The sequence below is a fragment of the Chenopodium quinoa genome, unplaced genomic scaffold (genome assembly GCF_001683475.1).
Source record: "Chenopodium quinoa cultivar QQ74 unplaced genomic scaffold, ASM168347v1, whole genome shotgun sequence".
In the NCBI taxonomy this organism is placed as follows: domain Eukaryota; kingdom Viridiplantae; phylum Streptophyta; class Magnoliopsida; order Caryophyllales; family Amaranthaceae; genus Chenopodium; species Chenopodium quinoa.
The window spans coordinates 1,222,111-1,235,136 of record NW_018742309.1 but is presented as its reverse complement, the minus strand read 5'-3'; the positions used below and the strand labels follow the sequence as shown (position 1 = coordinate 1,235,136).

The following is a 13,026-nucleotide window of genomic DNA, read 5'->3' as shown; positions in this document are numbered from 1 at the left end:
CTTGCCCGATACAATAAGTAGTTATTTGTAACGGCCCGTTACAAATAAGTAACAAGTGCCCGTTACAAATAAGTAGTTATTCGTAACGAGCACTTGTTTTGCCCGTTACAAATAACGGGATTATATGTAACAGGCACATTCTGCCCGTTACAAATACTGTGAGATCCAATTTAAAAAAAAGTCCACATGTTGGACAGCTAGCTTTCACAATTATTTTATCAATTAATTAGAGATATATATTTTATATAAGTATAGTATACACCTAATATACAATCAGCAAAAGCCTGCTTTCATTATTACCTAATAACTAAAACATAAACCAAAGCAAAAGAAAAAGCAAAAGCAAATCTCAATTGTAATAATAATAATAATAAAACAAGTTTACTTAAGACTACCATAAGATTTAAATTATTTTACTCTAAATTAGTGTTGAATAATTTACATCTTCCACCATTTTTCCGAGTAGCTGCAACTTTGATTTCAATTCCGAGGCTGCCTTAGAAACCTGCAACAAAATCACCATGCATTAACAACTAATCAACTAGCATGCATTATGCAGTATAAATAAAGCAGGGCAGGTAAAAATAACCACACATATGTCGTAGTAGCAACATCACTATAAAAGGCATATATTTATCAACTTCATCTTACACAACTAGCGCACAACGATTGCATGAGAATATAAGGTACTAAAATATGTTCAGGGTGCAACGTATAGCAGCCCGTATAGTGGTTTGATTAAGTAAATTTCTGGTTCACGGATGAGGTTACAATACCTTCTATGATTGATGTTAATTATAGTGATTTGAACAATCCAACTTATTAGGCAAATAATTTGCATTACTTACACAATAATTTGAATGTTTGTAAGGCAGTAACACCTATACGAGCTGTTATACGTCCCTTTCCCCACAATGAGTCTCCAAACTTTCTCTACTCCACCTTAATGCCTGAGTCAGACCAGATTATCACAAGAATCAGCTTAATTGCAGCCAACGGCTTTCTCTACACCCCATAATTCTTCTCAAATCAGAATTCGAGTCACACTAAATATTATATTTAGCTAGGTTGTAGGTTGCCCATGTAGTGAATAGGAGGCATGTTACTACTATTAGGTAGCTTATGTATTATTCAATCAACAAAAATCCTTAACATACATTTGAACTAATTCAATTGTTAATAGTATACCAAGACAATGACACAAACAAAAAAAGAAAAAAAAAAACAAAAAACAAAAAACAAAAAAAAAAACAAATCTCATGACATATAAAATCAATCAAACCACAATCAGATTGTAAGAAGTTAAGAAATGACCGCTGATGCCGATGTCGGTGATGCTGCTGAAGCCAAATTATCAACACCAAGCAAAGATCCAAGTCCCTGAAATCCATCAGAAGTGGGTTTCCTAACAGCTAATCCAGAAACATACAAAAATTCCAATCTTTCCTGTCTCCTAAAACATCAAAACAAAAATCATATATTAGCATATTAAGAACCCTAACCCAAACCCTAAATCAGCCACAAAAACACAAATATGAGACAAGCATAAGCTTCTATAGATAGAAATAAATTTGAAGATGTGCAAAGTGTTAGAGCATCCAATGCCCTGAAAAACTAATAAAATGGAGGGACTCTGATCTAAGCAGCTTGTGAGCTTTAAGCCTTGGCTGCTTCAATTCTAAATGTCTCAGATATACATTGAGAGCAAGTAATAGGAAAATCCACAAAGGGAAAAAGAAATAGAGTTACTTGAAGGTATATACTCGTTTCATATTGGATTTTTAAACCATACTCATTAAATACAAAGGCCAAAGATAAGCATCAATAATATTTTATTATACAAACCTAACAAGGAAAATGCAAGTTACAAAGATCACTTACAAAGATCAATGTATAGATGTATGCTCCTGTTGAAACAGGAAGTCCCAATGCAGATATGAATATGAGTAACAGAGCTAGAGCTGCCCACTACAAAAACAATACAACATTGAAAATTATTGTTCATCCATAGCATAAATGAAGCGAAATACTTAGCATTGTTATAATTCATAAGCTCGTATTGTTATAATTCATAAACTCAATATATACGGGATTTAATCAGATTACTCACCAGAATAATAGGAAACTTACATCTCATTACCATCCTTAGCTGGAAATCAATTACCAAAACCTGTAAATGTGAAGACAAAGATAAGATATGGTGTCCTTGTGAATGTAATAAAAGCAAACATAGTGACATGTAAAAGCTACCTTCACTGTCAAAGTAATTACCATAAAACTTATCATGTAACTTAATCACAACTAATAATTGTACAATGCAAATAGATAATTCCTTGAAATCTTTCCTACTTCAAAAACAACTAAATAAAATCGGAAACAGGCATAGCGCAGCACCGGAAATTTCAACCAAAATCTAGCATCAAAATCCTGGCCCAATCCATTTAACTACCTCCAATCACAAGGGAAAAAAAAAAAAAAAGGTTCATTGAATCCAACTCTATTAGAAATAGCATTATTCCTATGACGAGATTCATATAGTATATGCTCATTTAAAATTCTAACAAAATTATTGCAATTATGCAAAATCAATTATAGATCCTACAGCAATATGAAATTAAGCAAATTATAAATAATAAATAAAAAGGCAAAACTCGAAAATAGGTAAATTACACAAGCAAAAACACTGAAAATATCATGTTTAACAAAACGTACCATACATAACCATAAATTGCGTACCTAAAACCAGTCAATAAGCTAGAAAAATAGCTGATAATTTGACGAATAAGGTGAAACAAACGACGGAAATCTGAAACCGAGCACAGAAGCTGATAACGACGCTCTAATTCATCCCGACCTTCACCACCTCTTGTGCCGCCAGGTTTTTAACCGGAAAACACCTTTACCGAGTTAGACTGGTGTTGGAAATTGATAAAATCGGTGGATGTTGCGGAGGAGAGAGAATTGGGCAGTCGAGTTAGGGTTTGAGAAAGAGATCGAGCCATTTTTATTAGATTTTGATTCATTGTAGATGGGTTTTGGGTTTGGGGATTGGATCTTGAAGATGAACAAGAGATGATGGAAGAGACGAGACTACGAGAGAGTGGTGGAACGTCGTTCGATGGTGGAGACGGAAGTTGGGAGATGAGGGAAGAGGGAGATGAGGGATGAGAGAAAGTGTGTTTGAAGGAGAGGTAGGCGGCTAAAATGAGAAGTGAAGTTAGATAGGGAGTACTAGGGTTTTTTATTTCATTGACAAAGTTATTTGTATCGGGCAAAAGGTGCCTGTTACAAAAACTAAAGTATTTGTAACGGGCAAACTTTGCCAACTTAGTTTTTGTAACGGGTATAATTTTGCCCATTACAAATACTATATGTCCTACCCATTACGCTACTTTATTATAACGGACTATTATTTTGCCCGTTACGAATAAGTTTTTTGTAACAGGCATATATGTGCCCGTACAAATAAGGCGTTACAAATGAGCTTTTTTCCACTAGTGAGAAATAAAAATTTAGCAGTGCTTTTATTTTTTCGATCGCGATCAAGTTATTCAATTTTTCCTACAAGGTTAACCTAAATACGATGTTAAAATGTCGATGCATATGCAAAAATGCCAAATTAATCACAAGAATACGATTCAAGAATCTTTCAAGTCTCATCCACTCATCTCATTAAATACCGATCACTCAAATCGATAAATAACCAAGAATCCTCCCCAGTGGAGTCGCCAAATTGTAGGCGTCATTCGAAGCGCGCCTATGTAAGCATGTTGTGAATATGCTTGGCACTCATAGGAAGTGGGAATATTTCTTACCGAATATAGGTTTTAAGCACTCTTGAGATTAATTACTCGACTTGACCAATAATGGCGGTGAAAGGTTGTTCATCATCGGGTTTGGTTTTGGGGAGACATTTTTAGGTGTCTACAGTACCAAAACAATACAAACCTTTGACTCTAATATGTGATAGGAAAGCTACACATGAAATCCAAGACTAATATGACAAAGTTTAGACTTGGCAAACTCACACTTTTCGCACTCTTCAGATTTTTCACGCATAAACTCACCAGTTGTGCAAATTATGAATTTTACTATATATACAAGTTGTACTCATATGTAAAGAGGGTTTTCAAAAGATAGAAATTAATAAACTACTGTTTTCATAATCACAACACTTAAGTAAATCTTTTAGAAGAAAATCTTTTGGAAAACTTAACAAAGATATAATTTTAGAAAAGAATAATATTTTGTAAAACCCGGATTTTATAAGATAAAATCTCTTAAAAATCTTTTCATAAAATTAAAACTTATCTTTAATAAACTTTTCATATTTAAAAGCTTGTCAAGCTTTGCTACGCCTCTAATAAATTTCATGCATAAACTAACCTTAACATTTTTACAACAATCCTTAGAAGAATAAACTTAACAAAAGACTTTTATTTTAAAGCTGGATTACATCAATCGCTGTAACGTAAGAATACTTGGGCTTCACGCAGACTAGGACTAAGTTTATGCTGTCTTCCATTCTCCAACTCCTTGCTGGAACTTGAAAGCCAAGTTCTTATGGAACTTGTCGTCTTCAACGCAATCCAAGCTAATCTTCTTAGCTTGCTGTCAAGCTCCTGTTAGGGAACTTCTCTTCGTGTTCCCGTTAGGGATCACAGCTAGTTCCAGTGAGGAACTCTTCTTCTACTTTCTTTAGATCTCCTTGACTCTTTTTTAGATAGGTTACTCTTCCACTTCCAAAGTCAACTTCACCTGTTCTAATCAAACACTTAGAGAAATCACATCAGTTGAAGTTTGCTTTTATTCATCATCATCAAAACTCTTAAGCTTCAACAAAAATCCCTTTATAATATGATTAATTCATGCATTGATAATTGATTGTTGTTCTTCATCCCGAAATATATATTATTTACTAGTGAACTTATGCCCTAGGCTTTAATTTATTGATATTCTTATAATTTTGATTCACTAGTAAAAATGCTATTTGTAACTAACAAAAACGGGTTATTTGTAACTAACATTGGGGGTTACAACTGCTGGGGTTACAAATAGTCCAGTCATTTGTAACGGACATTGTTGGTTACAAATAGGTACCTATTTGTAACAGATATTTCAATTGTCCATTACAAATAGGTGTCTATTTGTAACGGACAACCTATTTGTAACGGACATATCAATTGTTAGTTACAAATGCTTATTTTCAATATTAAAAAAAATACCTAGCAAATAATGCTAAGCTGAGATGTCCCGTTGAACCTGAACCCGAACCCGACAATATGAACCAAACCCAGGCCACCCCCACTACCCCAACCACGACACTATCCCACATCGAAAATCATCCTCACTACCACCACAACCCACCAGGCCCCAACCCCATGACCCACACCACCACCCACTACAAGAAAGTCATGTTTTTACTGATGGCCACAATAAGAATCCCACCACCCTAACTCGTACACCTTCTCCTCCACCCACGACCGCCACAAAAACCACCAATACACACCAAATGCCACCACAAAACTCACATAAACAACAAACCATCATAAAAATAACAAAACCTTAAAATTATACACAAATATTACAAAATTAATAGACAACAAATTTGTGTTAATAACAAAATAATTCAAAAATTAACAGAAATTATATACAAAAAATTCCAAAAATTTGAAAGGAATAAATAATTATACAATTATCTAAAAATTATAAATTAAAATTGCAATTATATAAAAAAATAATAATAATAATTACAATTAGAAATTTAAAATAAACAAAACTAGATCTAATGTCTAATCTAAATGAAAATAAGATCTAAAAATCAAAAACCTTGGGTTGACAACGGAGGCTTGGGTTGACAGTGGATGCTCAGTTGTTAAGCGGTGTGTGCACGGTTGTTGACGGTGGATATATGTTCGTGGGTTGATGGTGAAGCTCGGTTGTTGACGATAAAAGTACATGGGTGGCGCGCAGTGTGGACTTGAGGATTCTCGTGGATGCTCGTGGAGGAATGAATTGCTAAGAGATTGAGGGAAAGATGACAGAGAAAGAAGGAGGATAGAGAAATTTGAGAGAAAAGAAGGAATGAAGGAAGAGTGAAATAGGGGAGAAGGATAGATTGAGAGGAGAGAGAAAGATGAGAAGGGAGAAGGAGAGAGAATAGAGATGAGAAAGAAAGAGGGGGGGGGGGGGTTGTAGTTGTATTTAGGGTTAGGGAAAATAATAATGGGCTTTGGACGATTATAGAAAAATATCCTTCCTATTTGTAACCAACTATATGTTGTCAAATAGGATGTATTTGTAACTAACATTATGTTGTCCGTTACAAATAGGATGTATTTGTAACCAACATTAGGTTGTCCGTTACAAATAGGATGTATTTGTAACCAACGTTAGCTAATGTTGGTTACAAATATAGTACTTGTAACTAATAAAAAATTGTTGGTTACAAATAAGGCATTACCAATAACATTTTTTCTCTAGTGATTGCTTTAGTTTAATTATTTCTTTTAGTATAGTTCATATAAAATCACAATTGATTACTTGATAATTTAGATTATATTAATTTATTAGGAATATAAGAACGTTGTTTTCCTGTGGATTCGACCTTGCTTCCCTATCTGCTTTAGTTAGAGGACTTATTAATTTCTTTTGATTAGGTGATACGACTTTAGCCTGTCATATATGCACGTTAAGTGCACTACAAGAAAGAAGCTATTTTGCGACAACCAAAATTTGTCGCAAATAATAGTTATGACAGTTAACTGTCGTAAACAATTTGTCGCTATCAGCTTTGTCGTAAAATTTTAAAAGAATTATTACGACAATTTTACTAATTTCAACGACAATTTTATATTTAGTCGCTGAAATTTGTCTACAATAGTGTAAAGCCGTCGTAAGTTACGACAAAAACAAAAACTGTCATTAAAAATGATTTTACCAACGGCTGGGCATCGCAAATGGCTGTCGCAAAAAAAAAAAAAAAAAAAAAAAAAAAAAAAAAAAACCAAAAACCAAAAACCCTTCCCCCTGCCCCCCTTACCCAGGCCTCCTTGCCCCCTTACCCCTACTGCAACCTTTCGCACCACCACCACCACCGACAACCCCCTCACCTAACAAAAATCATTAAGATCTAATAATTAAACCCTAAGAAACAAATTAAAAATCAAACCAAAAACCGAACATAATAAACAAAGATAAATGAAAATATAGAACAAAATGCATAAAAATAACAAAATCAACCAAGAAATACAAATGTACATCAAATAATTAAAAACCCACAAAAAAAATAAAAAAAATGAACGAAAAAACAAAATTTATCAAAAAGAGTTCAAAATTCGAATAAAAAAGCCGCAAAAAATGAAATGAAAATAAATGAAAAACAAAAAAATCAAAAGAAAATTCACGAAAGACAAAAACCTCAAACGAAAATAAACGGAAATTAAAAAACTCGAATGAAAAAACCGAAAATCAAACGAAAAATAAAATATAAAACGGAAATACAAGCGAAATTAAAAAAAAACCAAACGAAAAATTAAAATATCAAACACCTCAAACGAAAATAAACGAAAAATAATGAATTTAGACCAAAAAAAAATTCAGAAAATAAACAAAAACCACAATAATAAAAATGAAAAATACAAAAGAAATTTAACATACCTTCGAAAATTTCCTCTTCTTTGGGTTTTCATGGTCAAATACCAAATCTGGAATTTTTATGATCGAATTTGACCAAATGAACTCCAACATAATGAAATTGAACCTCATAACATGTTCATGCTCCGCCACCGCCACCATGTAAAAAAATGAACCCAAAGAAATTCGACCATTAAATTTTGTTTCTTTTTACATGAGAAAGAAAGAAGAGAGAGTAACATAGAGAGAAGAGGAGAAAGAACCTGGGAGAAGGTGGAGAAAAGGAGAGAGAAACATATAGAGAAGGAGAGGAGAGAGAAAGAGAGAGGAGGAGAGGAGAGAGAAATAGGGTCGTAGCAAGGCCAGGGTAGGTGGGGCGACCGCCCTGGGCCCCCAAACCAAAAGCCCATCTTCAGATTTAATAAAGGCCCCAAAATTATTTTTTTAAAAAAAACAAAAAATAAAAGAAAAAAAATAAGAAGCGTGAGTTTCAGACTTTCAGAAGAATTCCAAAAGCCAATTTCGCTGTTCATGGTTCATCCTCCTTCCTCCCTTATATTTCTCCCAAAATATTCACTTTCCTAAGTGAATTTTGATTAACCCAAAAATAAAAATGTCATTAATTCAATTCCATCCCCTTTTGTCGGTGATTTTGTTCTTCAAAATGTATCTCAATTCAATTTTCGGTCAGATTAATTCCTTCTCCTTCGTGATTATGATAAACGGTAATTTTATCCTTTAATTATCAACGGGAATTTATCTAATTATATATAATCCTCTTTGTATATACTACTTTATTTATCAAAATCTTTTCTTTCTATTAAGTTTTCATAATCTTTACAATTTCTTTCAATTATTAAATTGGGGGAAAAAATTATCTAATTCATTGATTGGTTGGAAGTTGAATTGGTTCGTTTGATAAAATTTCGGTTGTTCTTATTGATAAAATTTCGGTTGAATTGGTTTGTTTGATAAAATTTCGGTTGTTCGTTTGATAAAATTTTGATTAACTCTGATTGTTCTAGTGGGAGTAATTGCTTATTTGCTTGATTTGCTAGTTTGCTACGACCCTGATTGCTTGATTTGCTTGGACTCCTTCGACCGTCGACGAAAGCTACGGCCTACGGGATCATCATTTCATCAAAATGCTAGATTGCTAAGGTTAATTCTTTATTTCTTATTTAACTTTTTAATTTTGTACTTTTTCATTCCTAAATAATCATAAATTCATAATTAATTTTTTTTTTAATCTAGAGTGTTAAATGATGAGGATGTTGTTTTTGAGGTGATGAGTACTTGAATGGCCTTGATTGTGGATACGAGTCGTAATATTCTTCGAGGACATTTTCGTTTTTAGTATATGAGTTTGTTTATAGGATAGTGTCATATATATTAATTGTTTCAGTCCTTCGACCATCGACGAGAGCTAAATTTTTTTGTTTCAATTGTTTTCTATTTTTCAGATTTGATTACTTGAGATGACATTTGTTTGGAGTGTAAATTGAGCGTACTAAGTCTTTTGTTCAATTGCTTCAATAATCAGGTGTTTTTGTTCTTTTCTATACTTATTAATTTATGATTGGCTTTGTTTGATAGAATGTTACCTAGAAAATATTTATCTGGTAATGATAAGAGAAAAAAAAGAAAACGGGCAGAAGAGTTAATAGAATCTCAAAAGGGTGTCATTGACAATTTTTTTACTAAAGTAGTACAAGTAGAAGAGTCTTCTAATGAATTGGGTGAAAATGAAAATCATGAACAATTTAATGAGAATATAAATAATGAAAATCGTGATAATGAGGCAAATGAGCCTAATGAGGATGCGACTAATATGAATGAACCAACTAATGTACCAAATACATCCGATGTTAATGATGTTGGCATTGATCAAGTAGTCCCTCCTTTAGATATTTATGATCTTAAAAGTTGGGGTAATCTTGACATTAAAGGAAGGGATATTTTGATATAAAAAGGACCTATTAGAGATTTGAACCTTGTGTTTCCAATTGATAACAAATTAAGGCATTTTTCATATGCCTATTATACTAAGAAGTTGAGTAATGGTGAGACTTTTTGATAGAAAATGGTTGGTTTACTCAAAATTAGCTGATAAAGTATATTGTTTTTATTGTAAATTGTTCACATCTCAATATAACAAAACTTTTTTAGCAAGTGATGGTGTGAATGATTGGAAACATCTTGGTGAGAAACACAAATTACATGAGAATAGTGTTGAGCATATGACTAATATGAACACTTGGTATGAAACAAGAGTGACACTTGGTATGAAACAAGAGTGAGACTAGAATTGAATAAAGGCATTGATAAAGACTTGCAAAAGTCAATTTCAAAGGAAAAAGAGCGTTCGAGGCAAGTCTTAATTCGAATTGTTTCTGTTGTGAAATGTCTAGCTAAAAATAATTTAGCTTTTCGTGGATCTAGCGGAAAACTTTATGATGATAGTAATGGTAATTTTTTGGGCTTAATTGAAATGATAGCTGAATTTGATTTGGTAATGCAAGATCATGTTAGACATATTCAAAGCCAAGAAATTCACAAACATTACCTTGGTCCTCAAATTCAAAATGAGCTTATTTATCTTTTATCTCATGGTGTTCGGACTTCAATGATAAAAATAATAAAAGAGTCAGAAATATTTTTCTGTAATCCTTGATTGTACCCCTTATGTAAGCCATCAAGAACAAACGACTTTGATAGTAAGATGTGTGAATGTATCAAGTGATAAAATCAAGATAGAAGAGTTTTTTTTAGAATTCTTAAAAGTAGATGATACTTCTGGTTTGGGACTTTTTAATGTATTGTTAGATTTATGTAAGTCCCTTGATTTGGATATTGATGATGTAAGGGGGCAAGGTTATGACAATGACTCTAATATGAAAGGGAAACACCAAGGGGTTCAAAAGAGATTGCTTGAAATTAATCCAAGGGCTTTATATATGCCATGTGTTTGTCATAGTCTTAATCTCACTCTTTCTGATATGGCACATTCTTGTGTTAAAGCTATTTCTTTTTTAGGAATTGTACAACGTATATACACATTATTTGCACATTCCACTAATAGGTGGAAGATTTTAGTTAACAATGTCCCGAGTTTAATTGTTAAATCTTTGTGCAATACTAGATGGGAGAGTCGAATTAAGAGTGTTAAAGCTATAAGGTTTCAATCTCCTCAAATTAGATTAGCTTTGTTGGAATTGTATAATTCTAGTGGTGATGATGCTAATATTGCTAAAACAAAAAGTGAAGCCGAAAGTTTGGCTAATTCTCTTGCAAGTTTTGGATTTTTACTTGGCATGGTAATTTGGTATGGCATTTTATTTGCTATTAACATTGTGAGTAAAAAGTTTCAATCTAAATGCATGAGTATTGGAGTTGTCATGAATGAAGTGCAAGGTATGATCACATATTTTGAGAAATATAGAATTGAAGGGTTTGAATCTAGTTTAAATACTAAGAATGAGAATGACGATAATGATGAGGAAATACAATCACCCGAGGAATCTTTTAGAGTCAATTATTGTTTGGTGGATATTGATATTGAAATAGCTTCTTTGAAAGATAGATTTGAGCAGTTGGAGGTATTTGATAACATTTTTGGTTTTTTTATTCGATGCAAAAAGGTTGAAATCATTGGATAATGACGATTTAAGAAAATCTTGCACAAGCTTTATGACTACCTTTACTCATAATAATTTTTCGGATGTTGATGCAGATGATCTTTTTTCTGAATTGAAAGTGTTACAAATGACTTTGCCAAATGATTTGATGTCAGCATTTGAAATCCTTGAATTTGTCAAAGTTGCAAATTGTTATCCAAATGTTTCTATTGCCTATCGAATCCTATTAACTATGCCGGTGACAGTTGCGTTTGCTGAAAGAAGTTTTTCAAAGTTAAAATTACTAAAGACCTACTTGAGATCTTTAATGTCACAAGAAAGGTTGAATGGTCTAGCTACTTTATGTATTGAGAAAAATATTTTAGAACATATTAATGTAGAAACTATTATTAGTGACTTTGCATCTAGAAAGGCTCGTAGAAATATTTTCATATGAACGCTTAGGCTTTGATTTCAATGTTGTATGTATATGAAATTTGATGTTTTTAAAGATTATTATGCGTAATAAAATATGTATTTTTTTGCCTACCCAATTTTTATTTTATTTCAAAATATTATATGTGAATTAGGGCCCCAATTTATGTCTTCGCCCCGGGCCACCGAAATTTCTGAAACGGCCCTAGAGAGAAACAGAAAAGGAGGAGAAACGGCGGAATATTGATTTAGGGTTTGGTGTGGGCTTGTTGATTTGAGTATTAAATGCCATTCATTTATAAAAAAAAATACTCAACGACAGCCAAAAACTGTTGCAAATTGCGATAGTTTTAAAAACCGTCGTAATTTTACGACATTTATAGCTGTCGTAAATATTTAATTTTTTATAATTATTTTTAATGTCTATTGTGACAGTTTTACTGGCTAAAAATTGTCGTAACTCAACGACGGTTTAAAAAACCATTGTAATATTGACAACTAAAAAACCGTCGTAGAATAAAAAAATTACGACAGTTTTGCTAGCTGTCGTAGAATAACTGTTGTTATTTATCCGGATTTTAGTAGTGGTGGGGGGTATTGTAGTTGCTCATTGCGTTGCTCAATGGGAAACCACTTATAATGTGGAACACATTTGTATGAACGATTTTCCTCAAAGTTTCTTATATTTGGTGGAAATTAACTTAATATACTACGTAATAATATCCCGCTTGTGTTATTCATTTGACCTACTTTGACTAATGTTTGTGATTATTGATTTTCAATTATTCTAATTTATACTTATGGGTAATTAAAGATAATATTGGTAAAAAATTTGCATCAACATTTGTGTCTAGGAGAAATTTAGCACTTATTATATATCAAGGAAACCATTTTATATTAAAAAAAATTATGCAAAAACATGAAACAAAAGGCAACTACGCATTATAAAAAAAAAAAAACATGATCATGCTTCAATTAATACTACGCTGCATCCTTTTGCCTCATGAAACTTCATTTGAATCGTAACATTAACATTCTCTCTTACCTTAATAGCATTATGAGGCTCATAGATTATCTCAGTAGGCCAAGATAACTTCGTATTTTCACTATTCCTAGTGATTCCCCACTACATCAAACAAATTAAGAACCTCCATAACTCGGATTGATAGAGCGATTAAAAATACTAGTTAAAATTAAATCCTTGTATCCAAGTACTACCTAACATAGTGCAACATTCTAATGGCAAGATAATTAACAACTTGTTAGGTTTTCTGCAATTTTCCTACCAATTAAAACTAATCATACAAATTTCAATCCTCAACTTAAACAACTATACCCA

At 32.5% G+C, this 13,026-nt stretch overlaps 1 protein-coding gene and 1 long non-coding RNA gene across 5 annotated transcripts; one reads left to right on the top strand and one right to left on the bottom strand.

Moving 5' to 3' along the window:
• Positions 1 to 210: 210 nt before the first annotated feature.
• LOC110687929 lies at positions 211 to 3,337 on the bottom strand. Of its 4 annotated transcripts, none has more exons than XR_002504486.1 (5): positions 2,737 to 3,337; positions 2,111 to 2,170; positions 1,882 to 1,968; positions 849 to 1,453; positions 211 to 505 (listed from the first exon to the last, which is right to left on the bottom strand). It is a non-coding gene; the product is annotated as an uncharacterized LOC110687929 (long non-coding RNA). The 4 variants fall into 4 exon arrangements; XR_002504484.1 differs by having other exon boundaries at positions 212 to 950; positions 1,315 to 1,453; positions 2,737 to 3,327; XR_002504485.1 differs by having other exon boundaries at positions 217 to 505; positions 1,315 to 1,453; positions 2,737 to 3,321.
• A 5,895-nt stretch (positions 3,338 to 9,232) lies between these two features.
• LOC110687542 lies at positions 9,233 to 11,711 on the top strand. Its single transcript, XM_021864204.1, has 6 exons — positions 9,233 to 9,526; positions 9,908 to 9,998; positions 10,047 to 10,249; positions 10,473 to 10,629; positions 10,993 to 11,097; positions 11,357 to 11,711. Exons 1-6 carry the CDS (start codon positions 9,233 to 9,235, stop codon positions 11,707 to 11,709), a joined length of 1,203 nt encoding a protein of 400 aa, XP_021719896.1. The 3' UTR covers positions 11,710 to 11,711.
• The last annotated feature ends 1,315 nt before the right edge of the window (positions 11,712 to 13,026 follow it).